The sequence below is a fragment of the Ornithodoros turicata genome, chromosome 7 (genome assembly GCF_037126465.1).
Source record: "Ornithodoros turicata isolate Travis chromosome 7, ASM3712646v1, whole genome shotgun sequence".
Lineage (NCBI taxonomy): Eukaryota > Metazoa > Arthropoda > Arachnida > Ixodida > Argasidae > Ornithodoros > Ornithodoros turicata.
The window spans coordinates 29,117,145-29,140,407 of record NC_088207.1 but is presented as its reverse complement, the minus strand read 5'-3'; the positions used below and the strand labels follow the sequence as shown (position 1 = coordinate 29,140,407).

The window sequence follows — 23,263 nt, the reverse complement described above, 5'->3', positions numbered from 1 at the left end:
CTTTTGCTCATGGATGTGCAATGTCGAGTTACTTTTTAACACATCGAGTCATATAAGCTTTTTAAGTCATGTTACCGGACTTTGTTGTAGTCCGGAAGTAGTCATTTGTTTGTAAACGGGGAGAGGTCTATTCGGAAATGCGCAGCAAACTAAGATTCACCGAAGCAGTGCACATAATGCCCAGTTTAGTATGGATGCTCAGTATCAAAGATATATCTGTAATTGCAATACGTACTTTAATCCACAATTAAACACTCATATAACCAAAGCGAGAATATATTTACAACAGGTATTTTCTATAAAGCAAAATAATAAATCACAAGAATGCTTCCAGACTACCCACATAATTGTAGTTCCCGACAAACTGCATTTTCAACCGGGGATAATTATTCTTCCTCCGCCATTGCCTCCTGGTCCTCCTACTCCAAGTCCCATGCCGGGTCCTCCATTTCCGCCGTTACCGAAAAGTCCTCCGCTACCACCTGGTCCTCCTATTCCAACTCCTGTACCAGATCCTCCGTTTCCTCCCATGCCAAAAAACCATCCTTTACCACCTCGTCCACCAATTCCAACTGCCGTGCCAGCTCCTCCGTTTCCGCCGTTGCCATTAACTCCCCCATTACCACCTGGTCCTCCAATTCCAACTCCTGTACCAGGTCCTCCATTTCCGCCGGAGCCAAAAAACACTCCATTACCACCTGACCCTCCTATTCCAACTCCCGTGCCGGGTCCTCCACTTCCGCCGTTACCGAAAAGTCCTCCATTACCACCTGCTCCTCCTATGCCAACTCCTGTACCAGATCCTCCGTTTCCCCCGATTCGAAAAAACCATCCTTTACCACCTCGTCCACCAATTCCAACTGCCGTGCCAGGTCCTCCGTTTCCGCCGTTGCCATTAACTCCCCCATTACCACCTGGTCCTCCAATTCCGACTCCCATTCCAGGACCTCCATTTCCGCCGTTGCCAATGAACACTCCGTTACCACCTGGTCCTCCTATTCCGACTCCCGTGCCGGGTCCTCCGTCTCCGCCGTTGCCATTGCGGCCTCCGTTGCCACCGGGTCCTCCTATTCCGACTCCCGTGCCGGGTCCTCCGTCTCCGCCGTTGCCATTGCGGCCTCCGTTGCCACCGGGTCCTCCTATTCCGACTCCCGTGCCGGGGCCTCCGTTTCCGCCGTTGCCATTAGTGCCTCCGTCACCACCGGGTCCTCCTATTCCGACTCCCGTCCCGGGGCCTCCGTCTCCGCCGTTGCCATTGCGGCCTCCGTTGCCACCGGGTCCTCCTATTCCGACTCCCGTGCCGGGTCCTCCGTCTCCGCCGTTGCCATTGCGGCCTCCGTTGCCACCGGGTCCTCCTATTCCGACTCCCGTGCCGGGGCCTCCGTTTCCGCCGTTGCCATTAGTGCCTCCGTCACCACCGGGTCCTCCTATTCCGACTCCCGTGCCGGGGCCTCCGTCTCCGCCGTTGCCATTGCGGCCTCCGTTGCCACCGGGTCCTCCTATTCCGACTCCCGTGCCGGGGCCTCCGTCTCCGCCGTTGCCATTGCGGCCTCCGTCGCCACCGGGTCCTCCTATTCCGACTCCCGTTCCGGATCCTCCGTCTCCGCCGTTGCCATTGCTGCCTCCGTTGCCACCGGGTCCCCCTATTCCAACTCCCGTGCCGGGGCCTCCATCTCCGCCATTGCCATTAGTGCCTCCATCGCCACCGGGTCCTCCTATTCCGACTCCCGTGCCGGGGCCTCCGTTTCCGCCGTTGCCATTAGTGCCTCCGTCACCACCGGGTCCTCCTATTCCGACTCCCGTGCCGGGTCCTCCGTCTCCGCCGTTGCCATTGCGGCCTCCGTTGCCACCGGGTCCTCCTATTCCGACTCCCGTGCCAGGTCCTCCGTCTCCGCCGTTGCCATTGCGGCCTCCGTTGCCACCGGGTCCTCCTATTCCGACTCCCGTGCCGGGGCCTCCGTTTCCGCCGTTGCCATTAGTGCCTCCGTCACCACCGGGTCCTCCTATTCCGACTCCCGTGCCGGGGCCTCCGTCTCCGCCGTTGCCATTGCGGCCTCCGTTGCCACCGGGTCCTCCTATTCCGACTCCCGTGCCGGGGCCTCCGTCTCCGCCGTTGCCATTGCGGCCTCCGTTGCCACCGGGTCCTCCTATTCCGACTCCCGTGCCGGGGCCTCCGTCTCCGCCGTTGCCATTGCGGCCTCCGTCGCCACCGGGTCCTCCTATTCCGACTCCCGTTCCGGATCCTCCGTCTCCGCCGTTGCCATTGCTGCCTCCGTTGCCACCGGGTCCTCCTATTCCGACTCCCGTGCCGGGGCCTCCATTTCCGCCGTTGCCATTAGTGCCTCCGTCACCACCAGGTCCTCCTATTCCAACTCCCGTGCCGGGGCCTCCGTCTCCGCCGTTGCCATTGCTGCCTCCGTTGCCACCGGGTCCCCCTATTCCAACTCCCGTGCCGGGGCCTCCATTTCCGCCGTTGCCATTAGTGCCTCCGTCACCACCAGGTCCTCCTATTCCAACTCCCGTGCCGGGGCCTCCATTTCCACCGTTGCCATTAGTGCCTCCGTCACCACCAGGTCCTCCTATTCCAACTCCCGTGCCGGGGCCTCCGTCTCCGCCGTTGCCATTGCTGCCTCCGTTGCCACCGGGTCCCCCTATTCCAACTCCCGTGCCGGGGCCTCCATTTCCGCCGTTGCCATTAGTGCCTCCGTCGCCACCGGGTCCTCCTATTCCAACTCCCGTGCCGGGTCCTCTGTCTCCGCCGTTGCCATTAGTGCCTCCGTCGCCACCGGGTCCTCCTATTCCAACTCCCGTGCCGGGTCCTCTGTCTCCGCCATTGCCATTGCTGCCTCCGTTGCCACCGGGTCCTCCTATTCCGACTCCCGTGCCGGGGCCTCCATTTCCGCCGTTGCCATTAGTGCCTCCGTCACCACCAGGTCCTCCTATTCCAACTCCCGTGCCGGGGCCTCCGTCTCCGCCGTTGCCATTGCTGCCTCCGTTGCCACCGGGTCCCCCTATTCCAACTCCCGTGCCGGGGCCTCCGTCTCCGCCGTTGCCATTGCGGCCTCCGTCACCACCGGGTCCCCCTATTCCAACTCCCGTGCCGGGGCCTCCATTTCCGCCGTTGCCATTAGTGCCTCCGTCACCACCGGGTCCTCCTATTCCAACTCCCGTGCCGGGGCCTCCGTCTCCGCCGTTGCCATTGCTGCCTCCGTTGCCACCGGGTCCCCCTATTCCAACTCCCGTGCCGGGGCCTCCGTCTCCGCCGTTGCCATTGCTGCCTCCGTTGCCACCGGGTCCCCCTATTCCAACTCCCGTGCCGGGGCCTCCGTTTCCGCCGTTGCCATTGCGGCCTCCGTTGCCACCGGGTCCCCCTATTCCGACTCCCGTGCCGGGGCCTCCATCTCCGCCATTGCCATTAGTGCCTCCGTCGCCACCGGGTCCTCCTATTCCAACTCCCGTGCCGGGTCCTCCGTCTCCGCCATTGCCATTGCTGCCTCCGTTGCCACCGGGTCCTCCTATTCCGACTCCCGTGCCGGGGCCTCCATTTCCGCCGTTGCCATTAGTGCCTCCGTCACCACCAGGTCCTCCTATTCCAACTCCCGTGCCGGGGCCTCCGTCTCCGCCGTTGCCATTGCTGCCTCCGTCGCCACCGGGTCCCCCTATTCCAACTCCCGTGCCGGGGCCTCCGTCTCCGCCGTTGCCATTGCGGCCTCCGTCACCACCGGGTCCCCCTATTCCAACTCCCGTGCCGGGGCCTCCATTTCCGCCGTTGCCATTAGTGCCTCCGTCACCACCAGGTCCTCCTATTCCAACTCCCGTGCCGGGGCCTCCATTTCCACCGTTGCCATTAGTGCCTCCGTCACCACCAGGTCCTCCTATTCCAACTCCCGTGCCGGGGCCTCCGTCTCCGCCGTTGCCATTGCTGCCTCCGTTGCCACCGGGTCCCCCTATTCCAACTCCCGTGCCGGGGCCTCCATTTCCGCCGTTGCCATTAGTGCCTCCGTCGCCACCGGGTCCTCCTATTCCAACTCCCGTGCCGGGTCCTCCGTCTCCGCCATTGCCATTGCTGCCTCCGTTGCCACCGGGTCCTCCTATTCCGACTCCCGTGCCGGGGCCTCCATTTCCGCCGTTGCCATTAGTGCCTCCGTCACCACCAGGTCCTCCTATTCCAACTCCCGTGCCGGGGCCTCCGTCTCCGCCGTTGCCATTGCTGCCTCCGTTGCCACCGGGTCCCCCTATTCCAACTCCCGTGCCGGGGCCTCCGTCTCCGCCGTTGCCATTGCGGCCTCCGTCACCACCGGGTCCCCCTATTCCAACTCCCGTGCCGGGGCCTCCATTTCCGCCGTTGCCATTAGTGCCTCCGTCACCACCAGGTCCTCCTATTCCAACTCCCGTGCCGGGGCCTCCATTTCCGCCGTTGCCATTAGTGCCTCCGTCACCACCAGGTCCTCCTATTCCAACTCCCGTGCCGGGGCCTCCGTCTCCGCCGTTGCCATTGCTGCCTCCGTTGCCACCGGGTCCCCCTATTCCAACTCCCGTGCCGGGGCCTCCATTTCCGCCGTTGCCATTAGTGCCTCCGTCACCACCAGGTCCTCCTATTCCAACTCCCGTGCCGGGGCCTCCGTCTCCGCCGTTGCCATTGCGGCCTCCGTTGCCACCGGGTCCCCCTATTCCGACTCCCGTGCCGGGGCCTCCATCTCCGCCATTGCCATTAGTGCCTCCGTCGCCACCGGGTCCTCCTATTCCAACTCCCGTGCCGGGTCCTCCGTCTCCGCCACTGCCATTGCTGCCTCCGTTGCCACCGGGTCCTCCTATTCCGACTCCCGTGCCGGGGCCTCCATTTCCGCCGTTGCCATTAGTGCCTCCGTCACCACCAGGTCCTCCTATTCCAACTCCCGTGCCGGGTCCTCCGTCTCCGCCATTGCCATTGCTGCCTCCGTTGCCACCGGGTCCTCCTATTCCGACTCCCGTGCCGGGGCCTCCATTTCCGCCGTTGCCATTAGTGCCTCCGTCACCACCAGGTCCTCCTATTCCAACTCCCGTGCCGGGGCCTCCGTCTCCGCCGTTGCCATTGCTGCCTCCGTTGCCACCGGGTCCCCCTATTCCAACTCCCGTGCCGGGGCCTCCGTCTCCGCCGTTGCCATTGCGGCCTCCGTCACCACCGGGTCCCCCTATTCCAACTCCCGTGCCGGGGCCTCCATTTCCGCCGTTGCCATTAGTGCCTCCGTCACCACCAGGTCCTCCTATTCCAACTCCCGTGCCGGGGCCTCCATTTCCGCCGTTGCCATTAGTGCCTCCGTCACCACCAGGTCCTCCTATTCCAACTCCCGTGCCGGGGCCTCCGTCTCCGCCGTTGCCATTGCTGCCTCCGTTGCCACCGGGTCCCCCTATTCCAACTCCCGTGCCGGGGCCTCCGTCTCCGCCGTTGCCATTGCTGCCTCCGTTGCCACCGGGTCCCCCTATTCCAACTCCCGTGCCGGGGCCTCCGTTTCCGCCGTTGCCATTGCGGCCTCCGTTGCCACCGGGTCCCCCTATTCCGACTCCCGTGCCGGGGCCTCCATCTCCGCCATTGCCATTAGTGCCTCCGTCACCACCAGGTCCTCCTATTCCAACTCCCGTGCCGGGGCCTCCGTCTCCGCCGTTGCCATTGCTGCCTCCGTTGCCACCGGGTCCCCCTATTCCAACTCCCGTGCCGGGGCCTCCATTTCCGCCGTTGCCATTAGTGCCTCCGTCACCACCAGGTCCTCCTATTCCAACTCCCGTGCCGGGGCCTCCATTTCCGCCGTTGCCATTAGTGCCTCCGTCACCACCAGGTCCTCCTATTCCAACTCCCGTGCCGGGGCCTCCGTCTCCGCCGTTGCCATTGCGGCCTCCGTTGCCACCGGGTCCCCCTATTCCGACTCCCGTGCCGGGGCCTCCATCTCCGCCATTGCCATTAGTGCCTCCGTCGCCACCGGGTCCTCCTATTCCAACTCCCGTGCCGGGTCCTCCGTCTCCGCCATTGCCATTGCTGCCTCCGTTGCCACCGGGTCCTCCTATTCCGACTCCCGTGCCGGGGCCTCCATTTCCGCCGTTGCCATTAGTGCCTCCGTCACCACCAGGTCCTCCTATTCCAACTCCCGTGCCGGGGCCTCCATTTCCGCCGTTGCCATTAGTGCCTCCGTCACCACCAGGTCCTCCTATTCCAACTCCCGTGCCGGGGCCTCCGTCTCCGCCGTTGCCATTGCTGCCTCCGTTGCCACCGGGTCCCCCTATTCCAACTCCCGTGCTGGGGCCTCCATTTCCGCCGTTGCCATTAGTGCCTCCGTCACCACCAGGTCCTCCTATTCCAACTCCCGTGCCGGGGCCTCCGTCTCCGCCGTTGCCATTGCGGCCTCCGTTGCCACCGGGTCCCCCTATTCCGACTCCCGTGCCGGGGCCTCCATTTCCGCCGTTGCCATTAGTGCCTCCGTCACCACCAGGTCCTCCTATTCCAACTCCCGTGCCGGGGCCTCCGTCTCCGCCGTTGCCATTGCTGCCTCCGTTGCCACCGGGTCCCCCTATTCCAACTCCCGTGCCGGGGCCTCCATTTCCGCCGTTGCCATTAGTGCCTCCGTCACCACCAGGTCCTCCTATTCCAACTCCCGTGCCGGGGCCTCCGTCTCCGCCGTTGCCATTGCGGCCTCCGTTGCCACCGGGTCCCCCTATTCCGACTCCCGTGCCGGGGCCTCCATCTCCGCCATTGCCATTAGTGCCTCCGTCGCCACCGGGTCCTCCTATTCCAACTCCCGTGCCGGGGCCTCCGTCTCCGCCGTTGCCATTGCGGCCTCCGTCGCCACCGGGTCCTCCTATTCCAACTCCCGTGCCGGGGCCTCCGTCTCCGCCGTTGCCATTGCGGCCTCCGTCGCCACCGGGTCCTCCTATTCCGACTCCCGTGCCGGGTCCTCCGTCTCCGCCGTTCCCATTAGTGCCTCCGTCGCCACCGGGTCCTCCTATTCCGACTCCCGTGCCGGGGCCTCCATTTCCGCCGTTGCCATTAGTGCCTCCGTCACCACCTGGTCCTCCTATTCCAACTCCCGTGCCGGGGCCTCCATCTCCGCCATTGCCATTAGTGCCTCCGTCGCCACCGGGTCCTCCTATTCCAACTCCCGTGCCGGGGCCTCCGTCTCCGCCGTTGCCATTGTGGCCTCCGTCACCACCGGGTCCCCCTATTCCAACTCCCGTGCCGGGGCCTCCATCTCCGCCGTTGCCATTAGTGCCTCCGTCACCACCTGGTCCTCCAATTCCAACTCCTGTACCAGGTCCTCCATTTCCGCCAGAGCCAAAAAACACTCCATTACCACCTGACCCTCCTATTCCAACTCCCGTGCCGGTTCCTCCACTTCCGCCGTTACCGAAAAGGCCTCCATTACCACCTGCTCCTCCTATGCCAACTCCTGTACCAGATCCTCCGTTTCCCCCGAGTCGAAAAAACCATCCTTTACCACCTCGTCCACCAATTCCAACTGCCGTGCCAGGTCCTCCGTTTCCGCCGTTGCCATTAACTCCCCCATTACCACCTGGTCCTCCAATTCCGACTCCCATTCCAGGACCTCCATTTCCGCCGTTGCCAATGAACACTCCGTTACCACCTGGTCCTCCAATTCGAACTCCCGTGCCGGGCCCTCCGTCTCCGCCGTTGCCATTGCGGCCTCCGTTGCCACCGGGTCCTCCTATTCCGACTCCCGTGCCGGGTCCTCCGTCTCCGCCGTTGCCATTGCGGCCTCCGTTGCCACCGGGTCCTCCTATTCCGACTCCCGTGCCGGGTCCTCCATCTCCGCCGTTGCCATTAGAACCTCCGTCACCACCAGGCCCTCCTATTCCAACTCCCGTGCCGGATCCTCCGTCTCCGCCGTTGCCATTGCGGCCGACGTCACCACTGGGTCCTCCTATTCCAACTCCAGTAGCGGGGCCTCCATCTCCGCCATTGCCATTGCGGCCTCCGTCTCCACCGGATCCCCCTATTCCAACTCCCATGCCGGGGCCTCCATCACCGCCGTTGCCATTAGTGCCTCCGTCACCACCGGGTCCTCCTATTCCAACTCCCGTGCCGGGGCCTCCGTCTCCGCCGTTGCCATTAGTGCCTCCGTCGCCACCGGGTCCTCCTATTCCAACTCCAGTGCCGGGGCCTCCGTCTCCGCCGTTGCCATTAGTGCCTCCGTCGCCACCGGGTCCTCCTATTCCAACTCCAGTGCCGGGGCCTCCGTCTCCGCCGTTGCCATTGCGGCCTCCGTCGCCACCGGGTCCCCCTATTCCAACTCCCGTGCCTGGACCTCCATCTCCGCCGTTGCCATTAGTGCCTCCGTCGCCACCGGGTCCCCCTGTTCCAACTCCCGTGCCTGGGCCTCCATCTCCGCCGTTGCCATTAGTGCCTCCGTCGCCACCGGGTCCTCCTATTCCAACTCCCGTGCCAGGGCCTCCGTCGCCGCCGTTGCCATTAGTGCCTCCGTCGCCACCGGGTCCTCCTATTCCAACTCCCGTGCCAGGGCCTCCGTCTCCGCCGTTGCCATTAGTGCCTCCGTCGCCACCGGGCCCTCCTATTCCAACTCCCGTGCCGGAGCCTCCGTCTCCGCCGTCGCCACGTCCATCCGATACTTTCAAGTGCACATCAGATTCTGCTTTTACAGTTTTGCTTGCCTTGTGATTCTTCTTGAAGCTGATACCTCCACAATTCGCTTGATGGAGTACATTAAAACAACCTGTGAAATAGAGCAAAGATTATCCATTCTTAATATGACCGTAAAATGTATTGTTCTTTGTTTAATACAGGATACATCAGGATGGAACTACGTGTAGACGAAAATTTGGGCGGCTTATCTTTTGAGAGCTCCTCGAGGCTGGAGAAGAATTTATTTTGGCGATTTTTAATCAGTTTGGTTTATTAATCCAGTTTGTTAAAGGGACTGTAAAGTGAATGTCAAACCTATAGAAACTGTATGGTTTTCGGAAAGCTTGTAACGTGGACGCTTCAGGTGTGTAATGGTTATGCTGTATATTGAGTATTTTCTGAGCAATCGAATTTCGGAGATTGCTACGCAAAGCAAGCTAGTGGACTCCAGAAGCGCCCCGAACATGAGGCAACACGCGCGCCATCTACTGAGGACGCAAGCAACTAGACGATACATCAGACGAGATAGTGCGTGTATCGCGAGTGCAGTAAGCATTTCATTGTGAATGTGCACGGTTTGTGCATTCCGGAACACAAAAACGCAAACCACACATTCGGTTAAATCTCTTGGATGCGACGTTTTCCAAACAGCGGCAATACAGCTAGGAGACGACAGAGAGACACAGTGAGAGATAAAGGCCAACCGATGGCACAGATCACCTCGCAGGCACGGAACTCGGGCGTTACAACCGTTAACAGTTTAAACCGAATTTCTCAAGAATTGGGTTATTCTTAAAAAAAAGTCTAATGGTAAGTAACCTGTCTCAAATGCGTACAGTATCACGTAATGTGTGTTCGCCAATCCAACTTTGTTCTTTGCGAACGTTGAGGGTCGCCACCTTTCAGTTTCTAAAAGTGTTCAAAATTAATTAGTGCGAAAAGTGTGAAGAACTGAGATGTGATGACTTGTGTGTGTGTGATGACATAGTGTGAAGTCTACATGGTGGAGCATTGAAACATTGTGGTTTTATTTCACTTTACAGTTCCTATAATGAAATTTGTGAGGTGCTCGTCAGTCGCGTAACATATTGCAATGGTTGACGTACACATGACCACAAAAACGGCAATGCCCATGATTGGCTGCGAAACTCTTTGTAACGAGACGTTGCTCGCAGTAACCTGTCTCCAGCTCCAACAACATGAACAATGCAAGTAGCTCATGTACCAGTAGCCGTGATGTCACTAGTGACGCTCTGACGTAAATACGTCTTCAGGTGCGGTACAAATATGTCAATGCGGTACGAATACGAATTGGTGACGTCATCTACCTGTTAGCGCATCTCCGGATTGCTGTAACGCGGCGTGATGCAGAGTCGGAAGGACAATTTGATGCCGGTACCCGCGGCTAGAGGGAGCACCGGGGAGGGGGAGAAGAACAGCCCCCGTATAGTAACCTAACTTGGACTAACCTCAGTGAAGTCTCCTTACCTAACCTAATCTCATCCATCGCCACTCTCAGTTCGCTAGTATTTTCAAGTGTTGGTGTGCCATTTTGAGGTCCTGCCTTCTGAAGCTAAGTGAACGATGAGCTTTACCAATAATTACGTATTCATTATGCTTCGTCCATGTGAGATATTTCACTCTTTCCGCATTGTTCTTGCAGTATTCTCTTGCTATTTTGCCACGCGACGTGCCATTACACTCAGAGAAGAAGAAGACAAGGTGAGGACCGAGACCCCACACGGTGGTGGTGGTGATGTTGAAAGGGCTTGCCGTTGTCGGCCTCACGTATGTGGGCAACGTCACGACTGACGCCCTGGGGAAATGTGCGTCCTGGGCCGACTTCTAGGGGAACTGTGCCGACATGTGTCTGAAAGCCCGAGACCCCACACCACACGAGGTATCGCAGGGCTCGGTCCAATAGAATAGCTAAGGAAAGACAAAAGAAAAAGATACTATAGTAGAGAAGGTAGAGGATGATTGAAAATCAAGTAGGAATAGAGGTTTAATAGATTTCGAGAAACCACAGCCAAGAGAGCCAACCCTGCCAATCAGCAGGTATTTATTCATTCAAATGTAACAAAAAGAAAAAAAAAAGAAAAAGAAGTATAACACAACGCGACGTGCCAGTCCGAAAAGCGTAGCCAGCCATGTTAATTTGTGGTCAAAATACGACGTTCGGCATTCCGCCGCTAGGGGCGGTACAAACATGGAAATTGCCGATTCCAGAAGGAGCTGCCACATGAACTGAGTTGAGCACTGCACGGGCCCGGTCTTACCCGAAAGCCCGAGCCCGGGCTTAGGGCTCGGGCTGTGCGTTTTTTATGCGGGTCTGGGCCGGGCTCGGGTTTCAACCACTGGACCCGGGCCGGGTACGGGTTTGACAACGCCGGCATGTACGCGAACATGACATATTTCGTTCGCGTGAGAGTTCGAGTAAGGGAAACTAAAGGCTGGTTTAGAGTCCGACGTAGTCTTCGCCCATGGCCGCCCGCGCTGCGTGCCGACAGCCAGCGTTCGCTACACCACGCATTCTTATCCTGCCGCGATCATAGTTCGACGCCATTCGGCGCAGCGCAAGGAAAACAGCACCGGATATTTTCACATTTCGCAGTGGGAAAGCAGTCGTATCTGTACCCGCGTACTGGAACCCGACTGAAGACAATCCGTGTTCCCATCGTTGGCACTGTTATGTTTGTATTACTGTAATACGTTTGGTAGCCCCAAACATGAACACTGAATTAAATAAGGAAGTCGCACGTCTTCCCAGTTGATCTTCTTTTGCTTGTCTCTATAGTCCATCCGTCATTTATTATATAGGCACGGATGTTCCTTTCCAGTTTCGATCAAAAGCTCAATGGGCGACGCCACGTTGGGAAATGCAAGTCCACCAGAGCCCACGCCATGCACAGCTCGCTCGCCACCGTCAGATGTAGAGCATTGTTCTACTTCCCCGACGGCGGCTGGCGCAGTCACGCGTTGCCGCCGCGGTGCGCTTCGCCGAGTGTCGTCGAACTATGAACGCACCGGCGGCGGCTCGCGATGCGCGCCGCGCGTCGTTACGCCCCCCTCCGTCGGACTCTAAACCAGGCTTAACACCGGTGCATGCGCAATAGAGTGAAGATGAGCCTGTCTTGAACCGCAAGGTACATACATATCGCCCATGCGCCGCTGCGCGCTGCCTTCTCAAGCAGGCAAGCACCAAGCACAGAGCGGCTTGCCGGCATAGAAACACAGCCGATCCGTTCGGGTGTACTTCCTCACTCTCTACGAATTAGCTGCGCCCTTTTCCTCGCTGCGCTGTGGTCTTTAGTAAATCTAAATACGCATTTGGGCCTCGAGAACATATAGTAGTAGAGGCGGGCTCGGACCGGGCCTGAGCATGGAAACAGTCGGGTACGGGCTGGGCACGGGCCGGCGGAGTCGGGCTCGGGCCGGGCTGTCAATCTATAGAAGACGTCGGGCCCGGGCCGGGTGCGGGCCGCAGCAGCCGGGCCTGTGCCGGGCACGGGCCTGAAAATTAGGCCCGTTCAGTGCTCTGCTGAGTAGTGATTGTTACATGCGACGAAAAATGACCGGTCCTAAAGAATATCGCTTATCCAGGGAAAGAGTAACTTATCAAAGTTTAGTTCGGTGAGTTTAAGGAGGAGGTACAAAGTATATATAGACAGGTAGCGAAACCCCCATAGGTCCCTGCGACTTCAGATGACGCCATGATAGGGACTGTCAGCACCATCCATCCGTTGCGTGGACTACTACTTTTGTAAATAAATTACGTCAGATATGACGTCAGCTGCATGAATAGCAAGCAGTGCATAATTAGCCATGGCGCCTTCGCATTCGCGTACTTCGTTTGTGTTGTATTCCCTTCCCTTTTACCTGACGAACCATACTTATCACACAGGGCAGCAATACCAGACGAGAACAGAGAAAAATAAATCACATCAGGTTTAATGACGCAAATCAGTTCGCAATACAGAGTTATCACAGGTTTTGACACAGGGTACGTGATAACCTCAAGTAAACAGGAAATTTCACTTAATGTTCATTCCTCACCTATACCTAAACATACACGTAGTGATTAGCCGTTTGTATTTCTTCAATGAGTGGTCATAATGGGTCCGTTGCAAAAGAACATGGCATCGTTGGCGCACAGCTGGCTCGCTAGCACTCACGCTATCATGGCCGGTCTTGCCATGACGAAACCTTTTTGTCGCGGGGCCGGCAGTACGGGATGCATGGCACTCATCTGTTCACGCGTGTTAATCTTCGTCTACAGCTTCGAGATGTGAACGTCGCTTCCTGTTTAATACAAAAAGTGTACGAACTGCGCATTACAATGCACGGGCACACGACACGGATAGAAGAATGCACGGACAAACGAGCCTACTGCTACACATGCGCAGAGGAGCAGGATACGGAAACGTACTCCGGTAGTAGATGATTTGGTAAATGTGTACTAGTGGGGCTACAGGTAGCCTTTCCTATAGGAGGCGTGCATACGACGTCACACCATAGCTTTACCCGTGCTTTTTCCCTCTTTCTGGCGAACCGGCGCACCTCCCCATACGCATGCTTCTTTTCCCTCTTCCTGGTGAACCAGCGCACGTCAATGCACCCCACCTATACGTGAATTATGAATAAACTATTAATATATGCAAGACCAATCCGCGCGTCGTAAATATTTTTGGTTTACGACTGTACCTGTGCTCCCAACATCCAGGATCGCTCGAGTCACGGAGCTGACAGTGTTGCCGGGTCAGGTTTGGTTTTTTTCCCGCCTTCGCTACCTCGCTAAATCTACCTTGGGAGGTATTCGTGAGGGACCTTGTCAGGTGCTTATCGGAAATCGAGATACGCTGCATCAGTCTCTGCAGATAAGTCGTGGTTAAGGAATGTACAAAACGGGCTGGTTGTGTCTCGCAGAAAGATTACGTCGAAACCCATTCTGACAGAAAATAAGAGGAGCAGTTCTGTTCCAGGAACCTGACAGAATGAGAAAAAACAATATGCAACAAAATTTTCCCTGGTGAGGGGTATACGTCGATAATGCTAGTTAGGTGAGGACCTCCTGATTTAAAGATCGGCACGACCTTCCCGGCTTTCCATTCATTGGGCAACAGCGATTCATGAACGGACTGGACTGTCTTTGCCATTAGAAGGGACTTGCAATCCCTGACGTGCGTTGCGTAAGGGTCGCTCGCTAATGTATATCTGTTCTTTTACTGGATTGTAGTTGTAAAGTATAACATGATCCGACGGAAAGTCGTCTGACAATCTGGGTCACTGATAGGGCCACGCATAATATAGAAGTATTCCATTGATCTGCATCTTCTTGTTTTTGCTCGGATCACGCGCACGAGAAAAGAGGATACTTTGAGAAGTCCGCGTCGTGATATCCCTTTTGAATGTCTCCCCCAGGTTGGGTACTCGAAAGTTATGGATGCTTGCCGATTCCTTGTGTGAAGACTACCAACTGCCACTCTTATATCTCTCGCATTCCAAACTGCGTGCTATACTACTTGAGGGGAACATGATGGAAAGTAATGCTACGTCCACACTACATCATCGAAAGTCGCGAATACGGGGAATTCATTCACTGCCCTTACGACATTCGCGACCCTTTCGTCCCACACCGTCCTCTGCTTCACACTCTCCTCCGTACAAGTATTCGATCTGTACTCAAACTTCGCACTTGTAATACGTATGATGTCGTTCTGATAAATGAAGATAACAGTTGCAAAACATATACTTATTGTATTTTACACAGCGTCCTGTAAAGCGATGCCCACTGCGAACAGCAGACGGGATGTATCTACACATGTCTCCACACAGCGACAAACTTGCTTCCTTGTCTTCTCTCAGCAGCTGCTGTGCTGTCCAGTCTGCCAGTGTGCTGTCTGTGCTGCCAGTCTTCATATTTACGTTTCTGTTTGCCTTTCGTTTGCTGTCGTACAACGTTTAGCGCTGCTTTAGAGCCTTGGTTAGAATTTCGTAAACCAGGGATACGCAAACGCCATATTTGTTGTCCACGCCGCTGCTCTTCCTTCCCAGCGTTCTCGCTCGTGGAGCGCGCTGATTGGTTCAGACTCGCGACTTTCCCGGCGTTCCTGGCAAAAGTAGTAAGCAATTTCAACTCTCGCGTCGCGTTGTTCGGCGCATTCGCGGCTTTCCCGACTCTCGCGGGTTGCTGTGTGTGGACGCGACAAGTTGTCTTGCATTTCCGTAGTTCGCGGCGTTCAGTGCTGTAAGTGTGGACGTAGCATAACTGTTCCGAGGCTGAAATACACAACAGACGAACACAACACAAGCCTGGAAGTGCCGAAGAGTGTGTTCTCTGAACTGTGAGCTATTATGATGTATTACTTATCGCTAATGCGTACAAGACCGTTCGCAGTTACTCACAAGCTGCAGCCATGAAGATGACATTCCAGTGCATCTTGCCTCCCGGTGTCGAACGACAGTTGTGAAGTCACAGGACTTTCGTATCCCGTCTGTTGAATGCAAACTCAGGTACATCCCTTTATATGCACGCGCGAAACAAACGTGACTGACCTGAACCACCAGGAATTGATAGTTCAACCTCCTCTGAAATGTAAACAGGCACGTGTGCTCGATATTCTGGAGCAACAGGTGCACTGTTGTCTACCATGTTTTCGCTCGTGATGCGATAAGTACTTGGCAGAGAGAGATACGCTGCCACACAGTGAAGAATTTCTGCCAGAGAAACGTACGAACAAAATTATTTGGCGAACGGAAGTTTGTCCGTCAAATAGTTATCGCGTCGTGCGCGAACTGACCTTTCAGAGTACACACACCTTGTACTAACACATACGGAACTACATCTATTACATGCATTTCGGCTGTTTTCATTCAGTCAAATTACTCGTATAGGAATGCAAGTATGCGTGGATAGCACACTGCTAACCAGCCAAAGTCTATGAAAGCGTAACTAACCAGATTTCTTGGCCGACTTGCCCTTGGTCAACATTGCGCGATATACGTTGAGACTGTGACGGTTCATTTAACAAAATTTCAACCGGAACAACACGCGCGGCTCGAAAGACAACGTCGGAAAATAAAGGCCATAAAGTCCTCTAATTTGTACAGTACAGCAACAAAAAAAAAAAAAAAATAAATAAATAAAAAATAAGAAAAAAAGATAGAAACACATCTAAACAAAAAAAAACATACGTTCCAGAACATATTAGAATGTTCGGGAGCATGCAGGGTGTATATGCAGATTTCGAAAGAATATCGTCATGAATAGGATTTCCGTGCAATCGAAGGGACATTAGTTGGCTTTAGCGAGACCCAGAAAGGAGACAGAATCCTTGTGAAGGTTACACGAAGCTGTCTGATAGACGAATGACCTGTTATGGAAAAGTTTCGCGAAAATTCGCATGTGTTTCCAGCGCCTTGCGAAACGGAGAAACAGGCACATCAAACCGGACGAGAAGAACCTATAGGGATCTTCACCACAGGGTACCTTCTGATACACCAGCTGAGTTTGAAGCGGACATATTGCCGGCAACATTCTCAGAACAGATAGAGGCACAAGAACAAGTGGTTCGGCGATCGCAGAGGAGAAACAAAGGAGTACAGGTCCCGACAAGAGTTTACAGAACACGCGAGCGGTGTATTTTCTCCTCTGTGCGACACCCTACCAGCGTGCGGAAATGGTAGGGTAGTAAGTCAGAGGGGTGAGCGCGTGCGCTGGTATAGCGACACACCGCGGTAGTTTTGGTATGGCTTGAATGTGCTCGCTGCCGGCGGACTCTTCCAGCCCTCTGAACGAGTGAACAAGACCTCTTCCGCTTGCCGCTAGGGTGTCGCACCGAGGAGAAAATACACCGCCCACGAGTTCCGTAAACTTTTGCCGGGACCTCTATAACCAGATCGTCTGGCATATGTGTCGCATGTGACGTCGACCCCTGATCCAGTGAGCTGAAAGGACATGCAAAAGTTATCTTTTTTTTTCTGAAAAAACCAAATGGATGGAAGCTGCCAAGGAAGAATTTGAATCTTTGCATCAGCTTCACACCTGGGGTCCTGTGAAGTTACCACAAGGAGAACGGCCATTTGGTTGCAAACTGATTTTTAGACCAAACGGGACGAAGACGGGAACGTTGAAAGGTATAAAGTCCGGTCGTTTGCTCAAGGATATTCACAGAAGTATGGGGGAAGACTATGACGCTATATTTGCTCCATGTGGCAATACTGACAACATTACGTGTACTTCTCACCATAGCAGCCACACAGAAACTGACGGTGCGTCACTATGATGTCGAAACAGCGCTTCTAAATGGGGATATTCAAGAAGATATACAAGGTGTTTTCTTTTATTCGTTACAGAATTTTTACTAAAAAGAAGCAGAGCTTTCAGCTGGTGGGTTATACGGTCAGGCGAACCTACTGCATGCAGGACAGCGTTTGCAACTACTGGACGACTAACGAAATTAAATTCATTAATTAACCTGTTAATTAAATGTTTTCGAGATGGCAGAAGTGGAGCCAGTCATTATTCAAGTCCACCACCCTTGTATATAAAATGTCAAATTTCGCTATGCAAATGAGCCGGCTGTACTGTGTGGGGTTTTTCCTGGGCTTTCTTCAGACACTGTCAGACGTATGTCGGAACAGCTCCCATATTAAGTCGGCCCAGGACGAACCCTGAACGGTTCCCCCAAAGCGTTAGTCGTGACGTTGCATACCTCTGTGAGGCCGACAACGGTGAGCTCTTTCACTAGCACCACCAGCGCCACCAACATGATCCATACAAGTAGCGCATGCGCCAGTAACCGTGATGTCAATAATAAAGTTTTTCTGACGGAATGTAGCCTGATTGCGCAAGTGCTGAGTGTAATAACCCTGCCTGGTGTAGTGTCGTCGGTAGTCGTCGGCACAACCTGATGCCGCCACCGCCTTGAGCGAGCACGGGGTAGGGGGCGCGCCGAAGAGAAGCGTTGTATCACGTTAGGTTAGGTCATTTCGGTCAGGTTAGCCAGGGTTAGGTTACTATATGGGGGGGGGGGGGGCGCCCTGCTTCGCCCCCATATAATAACCTAACCCGTGCTAACCTGACTGAAGTGACCTAACCTAACTTGATCCAACGCTTCTCTCCGCATCCTCTAGGCTTAACTACGAGGTCTGTTGCAGCAGAATCGCTCCATATGGTTGATGTTGGGGGAACAAAATAATAATATGGTGTCTGTTATACAGATGCATATTGTGTAAAAAGTTATTGAACGCACAAGATTATGGTTATAATATTTTTCGATTCAGTATGTGACTCTTGCTTGTGTGCAACATTTAATTTACGATCGTAGCAGGGTGTAGTATCTATAGTGCTGCGCAGGCTCTGGTGGTAATAATAATAATATATTTATTACCGTGCATAAGAACAGCCTAAGCCTTGGTATTGGCGCACGTAGACGATGCAGGTAAGGACTTACCCATACATATAGGGTAAGGTGGGGCAAGATGAGACACGGGGCAAGACGCGACATTTTTTGCTCGGCGCCGCATGCCTTAGAGACGCGTTGCTCCATGGGCATAAAACTTTACTCATAGGTGGCTCTGCATGTCCGCTTTATTGCACATCAGAATTGTCCTGATTGGTGCATGCGTTGAAGAGAGAGAGAGAGAAAAAATCTCACTTCTGCCTGTAATCTAGAGACCCACGAAAAAGGCGCCATTTTCTGTAGTCCATTTTCTTATCTGTGCAGCAGCGTTTCGCAGGTTTATTCTGTGCAATGCAGGTGCACATCCTATTTCTTTATTCATTCGTCAAGATATATGCAAAATATGGGCACTCTTGGTTATCAGGTGTTGAAGAAAAAAATGAATGCATTCGATGGTATGCACGGGGCAAGACGCGACAATTTAATGTAGTTTAAATTTTATGCAGTTTAAATGTAATGTAATGTAGACACGGAAGTCAGCTATTAAGTGGCTTTTACGCTTGTTCCTCAGAGATTTATTGCTTGCATATTGCCTAGGATTTTCCAGCAAATTTTCCTGTTTCTTAGGATATTCCCAGCAAAGCAGAAGCGCACGCAAAAGCGAGCGACCAGCGACACATCAGAGTGGCGGTGCCTTGTTGGCAAAGGACGGTGAAGGGAAGCAGGACCGGGTATTGTGTGGTTTTATTGCACATCATGTGGACGGTGGGCTCAAGGGGGTTGTGTAGCGGCCCACGGGCTTTACTTTGTCTGCTTGGATTGCGCAAAAAAAATTTTTTTAGCTAATTAACATGCGGCGTGTCTCATCTTGCCCCACGCGATGTCGCGTCTTGCCCCGAGGGTAGGGGCAAGATGAGACAATAGGCATTTTTGAATTTCTTGTTTTATGTTTATTTTACAAAGGCTACGTCCGTTCTGCATGTAGAGGTCGGAAGCTCTATACCCCTGACAATGCGCCTATGACGAGTGTTTGTGAAAGACACGATAAATAAAAACTTCATATTCAATAGCAAATTTTTGTCTCATCTTGCCCCACCTTACCCTACACATTATACGGAACATAACATATCCAGGAACATATTCATATTCAGACATACAATACATGGGAAAAACGAAATAGAAAGCAGTAAGCGGTACAATTTCACATGCTACTGAGTGAACGCCAGAGGAGCGTTTTGAAAACGTCTGTACGGAAGTTAAACATATCAAGGGAGGGGTGAATTGCGTTTGTCATTTGTTCAATACGTGCGGTCGGATTTGCAGGCATATGGTGCGATATGTATAGTATATCCGTGTGAGGTTACATTGGTTATATTAACATTGACATAACAATAATAGTTACTAAGAATAATAATGTTTTATTGGTACCTAAGAACGGCCACAGGTGCACATGGCGCCTAACTCACGCTAGTCATGTATAACACGCGTACATGTACGTATGTCACATGTCTATCACTCTAGATATGTGCAAACAGAACATAAAAGAAGTCACATATGGCGTCAGAATGATGTTACATATGACGCCTGACCAGGAAAAGATTGTGGTTTGGACTCAAGCGACTGCTTATTGGTGGTAACAACCAGGGTGGGTAGGGCACCCTGTGCTTCTGTATCACCAACTGCCTGCAGTGCAGTGCCCACACTGATGAAACTTCTCTTGCGTTAGTGCTGTGGCGCGAACAAGAAGAAACAATGTCGTCGCGAAATGGAAGTGTGTGTGTGTGTGGGGGGGGGGGGTTGCACACTCTAAGTTTTATCAGTAACTCAGGGTGACATTGGGTGTTGTTTGTGGATACCTATGTTATCGGGTCATAAAAAAAAGTAGCTTTTTTGGTATACAGTCTAGCAGATCACACATGCAACACTTATATTTCGAAATTCGAAATTTGAGTGCTTTCTTTGCTTACAGTTTATCTTCGCTATTAGAGGCATTCATGACAATCCATTACGTGCAATGCGCAAGGGCCGCGCGCTAATGTTTCCCTGTCCTTTTACTGCATTGCAGTTATATGGTACGCGCAGTTAGACGAAAAGTCGAGTTTGATCCCCCCCCTATTTTTGTACTCTTTAGAGTGGTGGGTGACATGATGAAGTAGCTTTTGCACTAACATGTCCATGCATAATAGAAGTATTGAATTGATGTGCATCGTTTTGTTTTTGTCCGGATTATGAGCACACAAGAAAGGAAGACACTTTGGGAAGTCCGTGTGGCGATAACTCTATTGAATGCCCTTTCAGGTTCAGGGTTTGAAAGTTATGGGCGCCTGTCAGCTACGAGCCAGAACACTACTAGCTCCCTCTCCTATCGGTATACGACCTCAGGGCAATCTCTGAGCTGCAATATATTATATTGTACTATAGATCGGTAATGCGTACAAGACCGTTCCCATTTACTCACAAGCTGCGGCCAAGAAGATGACGTTCCAGTGCATGGTACTTCCCCGTGTCGAATGACAGTTGGGAAGCCAAAGGACGTTTGTATCCCGTCTGCTGAATGCAACCTCAGGTACATCCCTTTATATGCACGCGCGAAACAAATGTGGCTGACCTGAACGACCTAGAATTGACAGTTCAACCCCCTCTAGAATGTAAACACGCATGTGTGCTCGATGTCCTGGAGCAGCAGGTGCACGGTTGTCTGTCAGATTTCCGCGTCACAGGCGAGTAAATCCATAGCGGCATGAATGAAAACAGCAATACGTAAGCTATCGGTAACGTCGTTCAAGTAGCGAAGAAACGCTATCAGCGGTGCCTGTATGGGCCAGACCCAAAGTTGCGGGCTCAAACCTGGTCTAGGCCAAAATTAACCCGTGGTCCGAACGCTGTGACGTCTTCATGACCACAGTTGCCTCGTCACGTAAAACAAAGCATTATGAACATAAATGCGCTATTTCACGCATATATGCGTTAAATCATGAATATGCGTCAGCACGGGAGGTGACTGCGAGTCGTAACAGCGAAGATCTGGCGTCATGTTTGTGCCTCTCAAAGTGTGGCTGTACTTAAAAGCAAACTACGGAGCATTGTGCGCAATATTTAATACCCTATTTGTACCCTTTGTGCGACAATTCGGCATCATTTGAGAGTATATCGTGTGATTATTATCAATTTTGTTTATGGTTCCTCTTCCACAGCGGAAACCTCTTTCCAAAGCCACTGGAAGATATTAGGCGAAGTATCGATGGTGTGTGTCGTTTCGTTACAGAGCACCATCGCCTTCACTCATCTGGAAGCGCATATTCACGAAAAGCCGCAGAGGGCACGGCCTGTGATGGGATTCGAAGCTGGAAGCTCGCCTTCAGGTTTCACCGGAGGAGGACCGTAGCCAGTATCCAGGTAACCATGACACCTGACGCGCTCAATGGAGAGTTTGGGCAGTAATCAAACAACACAACAGTGATCATTCAAACAAAGTACACAGACGTCGTGTCGTCTGTGTCGTCTTTGTTAACTGCCCAAGGCCAGACCGTAGCCAGTAAGCAGGTAACCATGACACCTCACGCGCTCCATGGAAAGTTTGGGCAGTAATCAAGCAACACAACAGTATTTAAACAAACAAAAGACACAGGACGTGTCGTTTTTGTTTGCTGCCCAAGCTCATACTGTGCTCTCCATTGATCTCGTCCACCAGCTGGCCTACGTCTATACATTCCTCACCCGACGGGCTACTTCTGGTTGAAGACGACTACAAATTCCGATGTTCCACAATGCAAAAACAAATTGCGGTGTGTGTCATCGGCAAGAGAACGCTAGAGGGATCAGTTCAATGTGCTACCCACTGGCGAAGGTAAAATTTGCTTGAAAGGGTTAACCTCTAGATGCCGCTTACTCTTCCTAATGAGAATCCACTAAAACAACAAACGGATCTTTACTTCGTTCTGAATTGTTTCACGGAGCTGCTGTAACGAGATATCATATGCAGTGTGTCCCAGCAAATTGCGAACTATATATATATACTCATTGAACGATGCGACAGCACCAGAGGACACGTGTTTCGCCGTGCTTGCGGCTCGTCAGCTCTGGGTGGCTGCGCATCGTTCGGGATTGACAAACCAGGAGTCGCTCAGCGAGCGATGTACACCTGGGAGGTTGACTGAGCACTCCTCAATGCCACAGTGCCACGTTCAGATCAGGCACATTTTCTATACATATGCATACAAATTGTGTAGCTTAAATTTTTCTACAATGCGGAAGTGGACTTCGACTTCGACTCGAAAGACATGCTATTCGTACCTCACGTGACCGCGCCAATAGCGCTACTGAGCGCTGTAAGCGAAAAAAAAAAAAAAAAAAACGTGCACACGAAGTGCGCTCGTGTTATATCGCCGAGTGTGCTCGCTTAGCAGCATGGTAAGCCCGATCCAGGCAGCTCCACTACGCAGAGGTGACTTAACCCTACCTGTCATCACCATTGTTCACCCATCCAAGCTCGATACGAGATATTTTTTTTTCTGCACGACAACTCTTGGCATGCAGTGTTACATTGAAAGAGGGGATATGTCATGTTCCTGGACTTTGTTCAATTTCTGCTAAGTCACACACCTATGAAAAAAAATTGCTATTTTCTACAGGATTTCTATAGGAAACCCTAGATAGAGCGCATAAGAAATAGATTAAAACTTGTATCTACTCCGAATGGAGTTTCTATGAATAAATGGGAATACTATCGGATAGAAAATAGATAAAGCATTTACATATACATTGAAAACAAAGTAGTTAGACATACGATAGAAAGTTGCCCCATTTTTCTACACAGATTGTGTTCATGTAGGACACAAAGTTGCCTCATTTTTCTATACTGACTGTATTTATGTACTATATGAAGTGGACTTTACTGTCAATAGATGGTGCGTCACGAAACGGGTTACGAAAGAATTTTGAAGAGGGAGCCGATGGCAGTAGCTCGATAATCTTCGTCTGTATTTCAAAAACCAGGAACTTTTCATTTATTTCACTGCCACATGCCACCCACTGCGCAAAACTCCAAACCGCAAAAAAAAAAAAAAAAAAAAAAGGAACGAAAAAAGAAACCGAAGAAATACGCTTGCACACGCTCACGCCTGTGACATGTTTGCAGAGGAACAGATACTAATAAAACACACAACGAAATGGCTAGGCCACATGTGGAGCCGTCTTAGCTAGAGATGCAACCACACGGGTGAGGAGAGCACGC

The 23,263-nt window shown here is 53.1% G+C and overlaps 1 protein-coding gene across 1 annotated transcript in view; it reads right to left on the bottom strand.

The window, feature by feature from the left end:
• Positions 1-372: 372 nt before the first annotated feature.
• The window catches only part of LOC135400552 (fibroin heavy chain-like), a 47,016-nt gene continuing 24,125 nt past the window's right edge, over positions 373-23,263 (bottom strand). The window contains exon 4 of the mRNA XM_064632388.1: positions 373-8,717. Within this exon, the coding sequence (XP_064488458.1) occupies positions 373-8,717 (8,345 nt within the window). The remainder of the gene's footprint in view (positions 8,718-23,263) is intronic.